At 39.4% G+C, this 15161-nt stretch overlaps 1 protein-coding gene across 1 annotated transcript in view; it reads right to left on the bottom strand.

Annotated features, from left to right (window-relative positions):
* LOC113888438 (multidrug resistance-associated protein 4-like) overlaps positions 1-15161 on the bottom strand; it is a 131040-nt gene that overhangs the window by 96916 nt on the left and 18963 nt on the right. Inside the window, exons 5-6 of the mRNA XM_027535566.1 lie at positions 13902-14120; positions 1777-1866 (exon numbers count right to left, since the gene is read on the bottom strand). Coding sequence (XP_027391367.1) covers positions 1777-1866; positions 13902-14120 — 309 coding nt within the window. The remainder of the gene's footprint in view (positions 1-1776; positions 1867-13901; positions 14121-15161) is intronic.

The following is a 15161-nucleotide window of genomic DNA, read 5'->3' as shown; positions in this document are numbered from 1 at the left end:
TTAAACCTGCTGAAGCAGAAACTCAAGCATCTACCCCAGATGACGCTATTCTGGGGCAGCACAGGGCTGGCTTCAGGGACATCCAGGGAGAACCAGAGCAGCAGCACTGAAGGAAAATGTTGATTTTGTCTACACCACATATGAGCTCAGGGCTTCCCCACACTCTCTGTCCCAAAATTCAGCCCCCATCTCTCCCTAGCATCCTAGGAAAGCCTATTTTATGGTACCTACCACATTCTCCAGTAACTACTTGTGTATTTACCTTCCTGAGAGCCTGTGGCTTCTCCAGGAAAGAAATAGTATTCATCCCTGAAAGTGGGTAGGGGGATCTTACTTCATGTTTGATGAATGAATAATTGAAAGAGAAGTGTCTAGTGCAATACAGATCTGAGCAACAGCTACAACACCGTGGGTTACATGATCTACTCATAAGCTAAGTGGATAAAAAGAGTGTGGTGAGATAGCAGAGAAGAGGTTATGTCTGGCTGGGGACCACCCACTTGGCATTATTCCTCACAGGCTTCCTATACAGAAGGCACTGAACAGGGTGTGTGGGGGAAAGAACAATCCCTGCCCACAGGCCTTCATCATCCAGAGGAGGAGGAAGACAGTTCAGGTAGCAACACCAACACCATGTGCCAAGAAGGTCCATGCCAGGAGGACCCCTCAGTTCAGTTCAATTCAGTCGCTCAGTCGTGTCCAACTCTTTGAGACCCCATGAATCGCAGCATGCCAGGCCTCCCTGTCCATCACCAACTCCCGCAGTTCACTCAGACTCATGTCCATTGAGTCAGTGATGCCATCCAACCATCTCATCCTCGGTAGTCCCCTTATCCTCCTGCCCCCAATCCCTCCCAGCATCAGAGTCTTTTCCAATGAGTCAACTCTTCACATGAGGTGGCCAAAGTACTGGAGTTTAAGCTTTAGCATCATTCCTTCCAAAGAAATCCCAGGGCTGATCTCCTTCAGAATGGACCGGTTGGATCTCCTTGCAGTCCAAGGGACTCTCAAGAGTCTTTTCCAACACCACAGTTCAAAGGCATCAATTCTTCGGTGCTCAGCTTTCTTCACAGTCCAACTCTCACATCCATACATGGCCACTGGAAAAACCATAGCCTTGACTAGACGGACCTTTGTTGGCAAAGTAATGTCTCTGCTTTTCAATATGATATCTAGGTTGTTCATAACTTTTCTTCCAAGGAGTAAGCGTCTTTTAATTTCATGGCTGTAGTCACCATCTGCAGTGATTTTGGAGCCACAAAAGATAAAGTCTGACACTGTTTCTACTGTTTCCCCATCTATTTCCCATGAAGTGATGGGACCAGATACCATGATCTTCGTTTTCTGAATGTTGAGCTTTAAGCCAACTTTTTCACCTGCCTCTTTCACCTTCATCAAGAGGCTTTTTAGTTCCTCTTCACTTTCTGCCATAAGGGTGGTGTCATCTGCATATCTCAGGTTATTGATATTTCTCCTGGCAATCTTGATTCCAGCTGAGGACCCCTAGGGACATGAATTAAGCTGGGGAGCAAGACTGCTGCCTATTACTGAGGTATGCCATAGATTATCTCAGAAAAAAAATTATTGTCTAAGGACAACACAAATTATTACATCTCAGTTGCACACAGAGGAAATGAGAGTTGGATAAAATGAACCCTTGTTTTAGACACTCAACAAATCCTGGTCAACAGCAAACACAGGTATCCTGCATCAACCATAAGCTAAACCCAGTCAGAAGGACTGGAAGTGGAAGAAGATCCCTCAGGGGCAGCTTACCTGATCAAATCTTTTCACATCGTTGGACAGCAGGTTGACTATCTGACCTGTGGTGGTCTTCCTCAAGGCCAAGTTACTCAGGTGAAATGCCTGAAACGAGAAAAGATACTGAGCTGGATTCCTGTGGTAATAACAAGTCACTTTTCTGTTCAATTACTCAGTCATGTCCAACTCTTTGCGACTCCATGTACTGCAGCACACCAGGTCTCCCTGTCCTTCACCAACTCCTAGAGTTTACTCAAACTCATGTCCATTGAGTCGGTGAGGCCATCCAAACATCTCATCCTCTGTTGTCCCCTTTTCCTCCTGCCTTCAATCCTTCCCAGCATCAGGGGCTTTTCAAATGAATGTTCTTCACATCAGGTGGCCAGAGTATTGGAGGTTCAGCTTCAGTATCAGTCCTTCCAATGAATGTTCAAGACCAATTTCCCTTGGGATGGACTGGCTGCATCTCCTTGCTGCCCAAGGGACTCTCAAGAGTCTTATCCAACACCACAGTTCAAAAACATCAGTTCTTCAGTGCTCAGCTTTCTTTATACTCCAACTCTCACATCCATACATGACTACTGGAAAATCCATAGCTTTGATTAGATGTACCTTTGTTGGCAAAGTAATGTCTCTGCTTTTTAATAAGCTGTCTAGGTTAGTCATAACTTTTCTTCCAAGCAGCAAGTGTCTTTTAATTTCATGGCCACAGTCACCATCTGCAGTGATTTTAGAGCCCCCCAAAATGAAGTCTTTCATGGTTTCCCCATCTATTTGCAATGAAGTGATGGGAGCAGATGACATGATCTTAGTTTTCTGAATGCTGAGTTTTATTTAAGCCAACTTTTTCACGCTCCTCTTTCAATTTCATCAACAGGCTCTTTAGTTCTTCTTTGCTTTCTGCCATAAGGGTGGTGTCACCTGCATGTCTCAGGTTATTGATATTTCTCACAGCAGTCTTGATTCCAGCTTATGCTTCATCCAGTCCAGCATTTCTCATGATGTACTCTGCATATAAGGTAAATAAGCAGGGTGACAATATACAGCCTTAACGTACTCCTTTCCTGATTTGGAACCAGTCTGTTGTTCCATGTCCAGTTCTAACTGTTGCTTCTTAGCCTGCATACAGATTTCTCAAGAGGTGGGTCAGCTGGTCTGGTATTCCCATCTCTTTCAGAATTTTCCACAGTTGATTGTGATCCACACAGTCAAAGGCTTTGGCATAGTCAATAAAGCAGAAATAGATGTTTTCCTAGAACTCTCTTTCTTTTCCAGTGATCCAAAGGATGTTGGCAATTTGATCTCTGGTTCCTCTGCCCTTTCTAAAACCAGCTTGAACATCTGGAAGTTCACAGTTCACATACTGTTGAAGCCTGGCTTGGAGAATTTAGAGCATTACTTTGCTAGCATGTGAGATGAGTGCAATTGTGTGGTCACTTTTAGTACATAACAAAACAGAGTGGGTTTTCATGGGGTTGTACATCAGGACAAGTAGGATGACTCCTGACAGCTGGGCTCTAGGGACGTGATTCATTGTTAAATGTCTCTTCAATATGGCAGCAACTGCCCTCCCCAATAAGACCAGAAAATGGAGAAACAAGAGGTAGAAGCAAAATCCTCCACCCTGTTTCTCAAGGATCTCAGACCCACCTGAAGAATAAAAGGACTTTCCTAGTGGCTTAATGGTAAAAATCTGCCTGCAGTGCAGCAGCACCAGGTTTGATCCCTGAGTTGGGAAGATCCCCTGGAGAAGGGAATGGCTACCCACTCCACTGATTTAGGATTAAACTAAGTAATTCTGAGCCAATTATATGAGAATGATGAGGATGCCTTCAGGAAAGAAAATTGGGGATGTAGATTATAAATCTGGAATCAGTCATTAAATCTGTGGTTGATGTTATTGAAAGACCTTGGTGTTAGTTTCCACATTTTGAAATGAATGAGGATAATGTTCCATACATGTTCCTGTGAGGAAACTGTGTTCTTAATGCCAGTCGGGGTGAGAGGGGGGATTCCCAAGATGGTGGAGGAATAAGATGGGGAGACCACTTTTTCCTCTACAAATTCATCAAAAGATCATTTGAATTCACCACAAAACAACTTCTAAATGCTGGTGGAGGATATCAGGTACCCAGAAAGGCAGCCCAATCTCTGTGAACAGAGTCTTGAGACTACTGTAAGAGGAGAACCAAAACCCAGAGGCAAAGGACTGAACTCCCAAACTTTAGAACATCAGAGAACTCCTGACTCCAAGGAACATTAATAGACAAGAGCCCACCCAAAAGTCTCCATACCTACACTGAAACCAAGCTTCACCCAAGAACTAACAAGTTCCAGTGCAAGACACACCACACTAATTCTCCAGCAAAACAGGAACACAACACTGAACATTAAAAGACAGGCTGCCCAAAGCCATAACAAACCATAAGACACCCCAAAACTCACTACTGGATACTTCATTGCATTACAGAGAGAAGAGATCCAGCTCCACCTACCAGAACACAGACACAAGTTCCCACAACGAGGAAACCTTGACAAGCCACTGGTCTAACCCCACCCTCAGGGAGCAGATGCCACAATTAAGAGGAACCATGAACTTCCAGTCTGCAGGAAGGGTACCTCAAACAAAGCAATCTAAACAAGATGAAAAGGAAGAGAAATATTCAGCAGGGTAAGGAACATGATAAAAACCTACCAAATGAAACAAAAGAGGAGGAGATAGGGAGTCTATCTGAAAAAGAATTAAGAATAATGATAGTAAAGATGATCCAAAATCTTGAAAATAAAAATGGAGTTACAGACACAGACTAGAGATAAAGACTGAGAAGATGCAACAAATGTTTAACAAGAACCTAGAAGAAATAAAGAAGAGTAAATCAATAATGAACAATGAAATAACTGAGATTAAAAACAATCTGGAGGGAACTAACAGTAGAATAACTAGAAGATAGAATGGTGTAATAAATTAAGCATAGAGGAAAAAAGAAAAAAAATAATAAAAAGAAATGAGGACAACCTCAGAGAACTCTGGGATGATGTTAAATGCCCCAATATTTGAATCATAGGAGTCCCAGAGAAGAAGATGAAAAGAAAGGGCATGAGAACATACTTGAGGAGATAATAGTTGAAAACTTTCCTAAAATGGGGAAGGAAATAGCCACCCAAGTCCAAGAAATCCAGAGAGCCCCAATAGGATATACCAAAGATGAAACAACCCAAGACACATATTAATCAATCTAACAAAAATTAAACAAAAAGAGCAAATATTAAAATCAGTAAGGGAAAAGAAACAAATTACAGACAAGAAGATCTCCATAAGAGTAACAGCTGATCTTTCAATAGAAACTCTTCAGGCCAGAAGGGAAAGGCAGGACATACTTAAAGTGATGAAAGAGAAAAACCCACAACCAAGATTACTCTACCCAGCAAAGATCTTATTCAGTTATGAAGGAGAAATCAAAAGCTTTACAGATAAGCAAAAGCTGAGAGAATTCAGCACCACCAAATCAGCTCTTCAACAAATGCTAAAGGAGCTTTTCTAGACAGGAAACACAGAAAAGGTTTACAAAAGAACCCCCCAAAAAACAAAGTAAACGGTAATGGTATCCTACTTATCAATAATTACCTTAAACGTAAATGGGTTAAATGCTCCAACCAAAAGACAAAGACTGGCCAAATGGATACAAACACAAAATCCATATATATGCTGTCTACAAGAGACCTATCTCAAATCTAGGGACACATACAGACAAAGTGAGGGGCTGGAAAAAGATGTTTCATGCAAATAGAGACCAAAAGAAAGCAGAAATAGCAATACTCATATCAGATAAAATAAATAAAGACTGTATTAAGAGACAAAGAACACTACATAATGATCAAGGGATCAATCCAAGAAGAAGATATAACAATTACTAATATATATGAATCCAACATAGGAGCACCTCAATATGTAAGGCAAATGCTAACAAGCATGAAAGCGAAAATTAACAGTAAAACGATTAATTGTGGGGGGCTTTAAAACTCCATTCACACCTATGATACATGAACCAAACAGAAAATTAGCAAGGAAACACAAGTTTTTCAATGATACAATGGGCCAGTTAAATCTAATTGGTATCTACAGCACATTTCACCACAAAACAATGGATTTCACCTTTTTCTGAAGTGCACATGGAACATTCTCCAGGATAGATCACATCCTAGGACACAAATCTAGCTTTGATAAGTGGGAAAAAAAATTGAAATCATTTCAAACATCTTTTCTGATCACAATGTGGTAAGATTAGATATCAACTCTACGGGAAAAAAAGAAAACTATAAAAATTACATATGGAGGCTAAACAACATGCTTCTGAATAGCCAACAAATCATGGAGGAAATAAAAAAGGAAATCAAAATATGCATCAGTTCAGTTCAGTTCAGTTGCTCAGTCATGTACGATGCTTTGTGACCCTAGGCATTGCAGCATGCCAGACCTCCCTGTCCATCACCAACTCCCAGATTTCACTCAGACTCATGTCCATTGAGTTGGTGATGGCATCCAGCCATCTCATCCTCTGTCGTCCCCTTCTCCTCCTGCCCCCAGTCCCTCCCAGCATCAGGGTCTTTTCCAATGAGTCAACTCTTCACATGAGGTGGCCAAAGTACTGGAGTTTCAGCTTTAGCATCAGTCCTTCCAAAGAACACCCAGGACCAATCTCCTCCAGAATGGACTGGTTCAATCTCCATGCAGTCCAAGGGACTCTCAAGAGTCTTCTCCAGCACCACAATTCAAAAGCATCAATTCTTTGGCACTCAGCTTTCTTCACAGTCCAACTCTCACATCCATACACGACCACTGGAAAAACCACAGCCTTGACTAGACGAACCTTTGTTGGCAAAGTAATATCTCTGCTTTTGAATATGCTCTCTAGGTTGGTCATAACTTTTCTTCCAAGGCGTAAGCGTCTTTTAATTTTATGGCTGCAGTCACCATCTGCAGTGCACCAAAAAATAGTCTGACACTGTCTCCACTGTTTCCCCATCTATTTCCCATGAAGTGATGGGATCAGATGCCATGATCTTCATTTTCAGAATGCTGAAGTTTAAGTCAACATTTTCACTCTCCTCTTTCCCTTTCATCAAGAGGCTTTTAAGTTCCTCTTCACTTTCTTCCATAAGGGTGGTGTCATCTGCATATCACAGGTTATTGATATTTCTCCCAGCAATCTTGATTCCAGCTTGTGCTTCTTCCAGCCCAGCATTTCTCATGATGTACTCTGCATAGAAGTTAAATAAGCAGGGTGACAATATACAGCCTTGACATACTCTTTTTCATATTTGGAACCAGTCTGTTGTTCCATGTCCAGTTCTAACTATTGTTTCCTGACCTGCATATAGGTTTCTCAAGAGGCAGGTCAGGTGGTCTGGTATTCCCATGTGTTTCAGAATTTTTCACAGTTTATTGTGATCCACAGTCAAAGGCTTTGGCATAGTCAATAAAGTAGAAATAGATGTTTTTCTGGAACTCTCTTGCTTTTTTGATGATCCAGCAGATGTTGGCAATTTGATCTCTGGTTCCTCTGCCTTTTCTAAAACCAGCTTGAACATATGGAAGTTCATGGTTCACGTATTGCTGAAGCCTGGCTTGGAGAATTTTGAGCATTACTTTACTAATGTGTGAGATGAGTGGAATTGTGTGGTAGTTTGAGCATTCTTTGGCATTACCTTTCTTCAAAATATGCATAGAAACAAATAAAAATTAAAACAGAACAACCCCAAACCTATGGGATTCAGTCAAATCAGTGCTAAGAGGAAGGTTCATAGCAATACAAGCCTACCTCAAGAAACAAGAGAAACTTAAACAACCTAACTTTACACCTAAAGCAACTAGACAAAGAAGAACAACAACAACCAAAAAAACCCCCAAAGTTAATAGAAGGAAAGAAATCATAATAATCAGAGCAGAAATAAATGAAAAAGACATGAAGCAGACTATAGCAAAGATCAAGAAAACTAAAAGCTGGATCTTTGAGAAGATAAATAAAATAGACAAAATGTTAGCCAGACTCATCAAGGAAAAAGAGGAGAATCCAATCAATAAAATTAGAAATTAAAATGGAGAAATCACAATAGACAACACAGAAATACAAAAGATCATAAGAAACCACTATAAGCAACTATATGCCAAAAAAATGGACAACTTGGAAGAAATGGACAAATACTTAGAAAAGTATAACCTTCCAAAACTGAGCCAGGAAGAAATAGAAAATCTTAATATACCCATCACAAACATGGAAATCAAAAGTGTAATAAAAAAAATCTTTGAACAAACAAAAGCCAAGGACCAGATGGCTTCACAGATGAATTCTACTAAAAATTTATAGAAGTGCCAACACCTAACCTACTCAAACTCTTCCAGAAAATTGCAGAGGAAGGCAAACTCCCGAGATCATTTTATGAGGCCACCATCACACTGATACCAAAGCCAGACAAAGATGCCACAAACATAGGCCAATATCACTGATGAACAGAGATGCAAAAAACCTCAAGAAAATTCTAGCAAACGGAATTTAACAACATATTAAAAAGATCATACATCATGACCAAGTGGGCTTTATTCCAGGGATGCAAGTATTCTTCAATATTTGCAAATCAATCAATGTGATACACCATATTAACAAATTGATAGTTAAAAATCATATGATTATATCAATAGATACAGAAAAAGCTTTTGACAAAATTCAACACCCATTTATGATAAAAACTCTCCAGAAAGCAGGCATAGAAGGAACATACTTCAACATAATAAAAGCCATATTCAATAGATTCACAGCAAACATTATCCTCAATGGCAAAAAAATGAAAACAATTCCTCTAAAATCAGGAACAAGGCAAGGGTGTCCACTTTCACCACTACTATGCAACATAGTTCTGGAAGTCCTAGCCACAGCAGTCAGAGAAGAAAAAGAAAAAAAAGAATCCTAATTGGAAGAGAAAAAGTAAAACTCTCACTGTTTGTAGATGACATGATCCTCTACATAGAAAACCCTAAAGACATCACAAGAAAATTACTAGAACTAATCAATGAATATAGCAAAGTTGAAGGATATAAAATTAATACATAGAAATCCCTTGCATTCCTATACACTAACAATGAAAAAATAGAAAGAGAAATTAAGGAAACAATACCATTTACCATTGCAACAAAAAGAATAAAATACTTAGGGATAAATTTACCTAAAGAAACAAAAGATGTATATATAGAAAAATACAACACACTGATGAAAGTAATCAAAGATACCACAAATAGATGGAGAAATACACCATGTTCATGAATTGGAAGAATCAGTATATTGAAAAGGAGTATATTACCCAAAGCAATCTATAGATTCAATGCAATCCCTATCAAGCTACCAATGTTATTTTTCACAGAACTATAACAAATAATTTCACAATTTGTATGGAAACACAAAAAACCTCAAGTAGACAAAGCAATAATGAGAAAGAAGAATGGAACTGCAGGAATCCACCTTTCTGGCTTCAGACTATACTACAAAGCTACAGTCATCAAGAGAGTATGGTACTGGCACACACACACACACACACACACACACACACACACACACAAAACAGAAATATATAGCAATGAAACAAAATAGAAAGCCTAGAGATAAATCCACACACCCACAGACACCTTATCTTTGACAAAGGAGGCAAAGTATACAGTAGAGAAAAGACAATCTTTTTAACAAGTGGTTCTGGGAAAACTGGTCAACCATGTGTAAAAGAATGAAACTAGAACACTATCTAACACCATACACAAAAATAAACTCAAAATGAATTAAAGATCTAAATGTAAGGCCAGAAACTATAAAACTCTTAGAGGAAAATATATGCAGAACACTCTGACATAAATCACAGCAAGATCCTCTATCAGCCACCTCCAAGATTAATGAAAATAAGCAAATAGGACCTAATTAAACTTAAAAGCTTTGGCACAATGAAGGAAACTATAAGCAAGGTGAAAAGGCAGCCATCAGAATGGGAGAAAATAACAGCAAATGAAACGACTGACAGAATTAATCTCCCAAATACACAAGCAGCTCATGCAGCTTAATATCAGAAAAATGAACAAATCAATCAAAAAGTGGGCCAAAGAACTAAACAGACATTTCTCCAAAGAAGACATACATATGTCTAATAAACACATGAAAAGAAAATATGCTCATCATCATTCATTATTATAGAAATACAAATCAAAACCACAGTGAGGTGTGGAGATTCCTTAAAAAACTGGAAATAGAACTGTCATCAGTTCAGTTCAGTTCAGTTCAGTTGCTCAGTCGTGTCCGACTCTTTGCGACCCCATGAATCACAGCATGCCAGGCCTCCCTGTCCATCACCAACCCCTGCAGTTCACCCAAACTCACGTCCATCGAGTCAGTGATGCCATCCAGCCATCTCATCCTCTGTCATCCCCTTCTCCTCCTGCCCCCAATCCCTCCCAGCATCAGAGTCTTTTCTAATGAGTCAACTCTTCGCATCAGGTGGCCAAAGTACTGGAGTTTCAGCTTCAGCATCATTCCCTCCAAAGAAATCCTAGGGCTGATCTCCTTCAGGATGGACTGGTTGGATCTCCTTGCAGTCCAAGGGACTCTCAAGAGTCTTCTCCAACACCACAGTTCAAAAGCATCAATTCTTCTTCAGTGCTCAGCTTTCATCACAGTCCAACTCTCACATCCATACATGACCACTGGAAAAACCATAGCCTTGACTAGACATATGACCCAGCAATCCCACTGCTGGACATACACACCAAGGAAACCAGAATTGCAAGAGTGCCCAATGTTCATCGCAGGACTGTTCAGAATATGTAGGACGTGGAAACAACCTAGATGTCCATCGGCAGACAAATGGATAAGAAGGCTGTGGTACACATATACAATGGAATATTACTCAGCTATAAAAAGGAATGCATTTGAGTCAGTTCTAATGAAGTGGATGAAACTTGAGCCTATTATACAGAGTGAGGTAAATTGGAAAGAGAAACACCAATACAGTATATTAACACATACATATGGAATTTAGAAAGATGGTAATGATGATCCTATATGCAAGACAGCAAAAGAGACACAGATGTAAAGAACAGACTTTTGGACTATGTGGGAGAAGGCGAGAGTAGGATGTTTTGAGAGAATAGCACTGAAACATGTGTATTACCATATGTAAAATAGATGACAAACATTGTATGATTTCACTTATATGAGGCATCCAGAATAGTCAAACTCAGAGAGAGAAGTAGAATGGTGATGGTTGTAAGGGGGAGTAGCCTGGGGAGTTAGTGTTTAATGGTTGCAGAAGTTCGTTTGGGAAGATGAAAAGTTCTGGAGATGAATAATGGTGATGTTTCCACAACCAGGTGAATGTACCTAATGTCACTAAATAGTGCACTTTAAATGAGTTAAATGGTAAATTTTATGTTGTATATATTTTATCATAGTTTTTAAAAATCAATGATCAAAAGTAATTTTATCGAAGCTGTGGAAATGTAAATAAATAACAAGTCATTTTACATATGATCCCTCCCACAAGATCAAAATTCAGCTGAAAAGAGCATGAAAATGCTGAATGGGCCATTTTAGGGCCAGCAGATGTGCAGCCTTAGAGATCTTCTTGAGATGTGCCCAAGCCTGGATTCCACAGTGTAGATAAACTACAACTATGAGCTGAGCAGTCATTCATTTTTAACATCTTAATCTGATTCCTACCCAGGACCAGGGATCAGGAGATGGGGCCTGAGCATGAACCACAAACATTCAGAGGGGTCTTTCAGAGCCACTTGGCAGCACCAGCTTTGCCCTAAGGAATCAGCCCGCCCATAACCTGCAAAGAAGAAGTGTCTTATTTCTGTACCCCAGCAGGACTCTAGATGCAAGGCTATGCATGAAGAAATGTGTCTTTCTCGTGTTCTGGAACTACTTCAGGTTATGTCCATAGTTTTAATCCCAATAATTCTTGATTTGATATAGGAACAGTCTTTTCAAGAATAATCAAGCTGGCAAATAAACACCTTGAGAGATGTTTACATTCACACATGCGTATGTGCCAAGTCAGATTGGATTTTCCAAAAGCAGCTTTCCAAAGTGTCAGTGGAAAGAGGAAGAAAAACAGGTGAACAATGGCAAAGACCCAGCTTTGACTGAACCATTACCTCAAGCCTAACTTAAGGTTTTCACTGTGCTGTGTTGGTGAAATTTCCTCTTTATGGGCATTAAGCATGATCCAGAAAGATAAACATCTAGCTAATTTATGGGGAAATCTGGGTATTTGTCTCCTAATAGTTGATGCCACAGAATAAAAAAGATGAAGATGAATGACAAACCAGACCTCTGACTAGAGTGTACAGTCACTGTTGCCCTTTCCACATTACCCAGGAAGAAACTGGCTTAGATGCTGTAGTTAAGCACAGTGAGATGCCAGGGCTCCGAGTTCACACAGCCCTGAGGTTAACAACACTTTGCTCAAGGGAAGATGAGGAGAAGTAATCCTGAATTTTTCCAGGACAAGTACTCCCAAGAAACAGAAGCTCTAGGGAAGGAGCAACCAAGTAAAAGTGGTGATAATTTCAATTTAAATGTTTTGTTTTTAGTTTTCAATGAGGACTTTTTAAAATAAAAACTATATATGTTTATGGTGTACAACATGATGTTTTGATATAAATATACATTGGGAAATGATTACTGCAGTAAAACAAATTAACATATCCATTACCACATGTTTTTTTGTGTGTGTGGAACAAAACACTTAAAGATCTAATTTCAAGTATATGACACAGTTAAATAAGGATTTATTTTAAAGCAAATAGCCCAAGGTAAAGAGGTATCCAGGATCAAGTTTATAAAGGGCCCTTTAATTACTGGCAGTGTATTTGTGTCAATTCCTTTGTAAAGACATCTGAAATCCTTACTCCTTTTATATCAGTTAACATCAGAGTAAACTGTGGAATAATGCTATGGCATTTCTCAATGTAAAGTCACTGAACACATCAATGTAGGTCTTATGAGAAGTGCTATAATGCAGGGAAGGCCCTGGTGGTTCAGTGGTTATGACTCAGTGCTTTTACTGCCTTGGACCTGTGTTCAGTCCCTGATTGGTGAACAGATCCCACACTCCATTCAGTGCAGGGAAAAAAAAAAAAAAAAAAACTCCTGTAATCTTTATTACAGAAAAAAAGGAAATATTGTTTTAAGACAGTAACTTGAATGAACAGCAACAAATGCTCTCCAAAATTACTAAAACCAGTGGAAAATTTCAAGCTTTGTCCTGAACATACAACTATTTTTCCTAATACCATTAAAAGTAACCTTAACTGTAGAACACAGTGAATCTGTTTTTGGCATAGATTCCATTTATATATATATATATATATATATATATATATATATTTGAAAGTGAAAGTGTTAGTCACTTAGTCGTGTCCAACTCTTTGTGACTCCATGGACTGTAGCCCACCAAACTCCTCCGTCTATGGGATTTTCCAGGTAAGAATATTGGAGTGGCTTGCCATTTCCTTCTCCAGGGGATCTTCCTAATTCAGTGATTCAACCCGGGTCTGCTGCACTGTGGGCAGACTCTTTACCATTTGAGCCACCAGGGGAGCCCATATATATTTTTAGTTAAAACAATTATATTGAATATAATTAAATGGATAATTCAAAAATACAATCATAAACTTTCTCAAATACATTCTTGTTTCCTAGATTTAATTTTAGAGATCCAATCACTAAACCTCATTTTTAAACATAAATTTGATGTAAATGAAATTTACAACAATAACAAAATTTCCATAAATACCACTGAGATTTAGGCAGGGAAAACACTGAAAATCAACTAGATACTTTTCATACTTATTTTTTAATTAGATTTCATTATAAATTTAGTGGGTATTATGCAACAGCCTGTAGATTAAATTTATCAAAGGTGGCCTTGACTTGCTCTCAAAAACTTTTAGTTATATATTAGTAAAGTTTGCTTAAATGACAACAAACTTGACTTGATGCAAATAGCAAGCTTCTCTAGTAAAGCATCAATGATGCCAGTTACAAAACGCTTCTGACGCTTTAGCAGAGGTATGCAGTGCAGTACCAAGTGACACTTACCCTGTGGTAGATCATATGGGAGGTGGCCACTCTAAGCCTCATCCCCACGCGCTGAAGATGATTGAAGTTCAAGTGGTGCAGAATGGCCCACAGGAGCACACAGGCACTCAGCACTGCAGCGCAGATGTATGCATCATGCAAAGCATTAGAACCTTTGGGGTTTTCAAAGTAACTAATCATTTTCCCCAAAAGTAAGGGCAGAAGTACCATGGTGCATTCCTGAAAGAAAAAAAGTCTCCATTAGAAATTCAAGTCATACCTATTTTTCTTAACACAAGCTTAAATTTTATTTTTGCTTGTTGAAAAGCATTTTAACAAAATGCTACATCCATGGCTCATCTAAAAGAAAAGTGTACAGATTCACTATCTTCTATAAGACAAGCAGTTTTAATCTTAGGCAAGAATTTTATGTTGAAAGACAATAAAGCCTTAGCACACTGTGCTTAATACATTGTGAATACTCAATAAGTATCACAACTACTGCCTTAGAATGCATTTGGCAAGATGCCAAGTGACTCTTTGCCTAAGATGAACAAAGAAAAAGGTGGCAGAGAAGGGTGAGAAATTCTCTATGAACAAGCCCTGCTCACAGCTGGCCCTTGTTCCCATTCTCTCATCATCCCAGCCCAACAGAAAATAAAGATGGTTTATGTACAGGAAACATGCTCTTGCCATCACCTTCTGCTTTAAGAGCATTTTTGAACTGAAACATTGGCACAAGATCTTCTTATGAAAGTTGCTCAGTCGTGTCCAACTCTTTGTGACCCCATGAACTATACAGTCCATGGAATCCTCCAGGCCAGAATACTGGAGTGAGTAACCTTTCCCTTCTCTGGGGGATCTTCTCAACCTAGGGATCGAACCCAGGTCTCCCACATTGCAGGCAGATTCTTTACCAGCTGAGCCACAAGGGAAGCCTAAGAATACTGGAGTGGGTAGCCTATCCCTTCTCCAGAGGATCTTCCCTATCCAGGAATCAAACCAGGGTCTCCTGCATTGCAGGTGGATTCTTTACCAACTGAGCTATATGGGAAGCCCAAGACATTGGCACAAACACATCCAATCTTTTCCACCCTAAACTGTACATGTTCAGAGATTAAGAGAATGGAGCCCAGCTTTCGTTGAACATCACAAGGAAACCAGGCTGGGGAGGTTCCTAGGCTCTCAGCTCCAGGGAATACTGTATTATTACGTCTCTACCCTCTAGAAGCTGGGATGTTCCTTGGAGTCAAAAATTAAACATGGCAGAAGCCAAACTAA

The sequence above is a fragment of the Bos indicus x Bos taurus genome, unplaced genomic scaffold (assembly GCF_003369695.1).
Source record: "Bos indicus x Bos taurus breed Angus x Brahman F1 hybrid unplaced genomic scaffold, Bos_hybrid_MaternalHap_v2.0 SuperScaffold_100135, whole genome shotgun sequence".
Lineage (NCBI taxonomy): Eukaryota > Metazoa > Chordata > Mammalia > Artiodactyla > Bovidae > Bos > Bos indicus x Bos taurus.
Note: the sequence above shows the minus strand (reverse complement) of the source record. Positions and strands in the feature narration are given on the sequence as shown.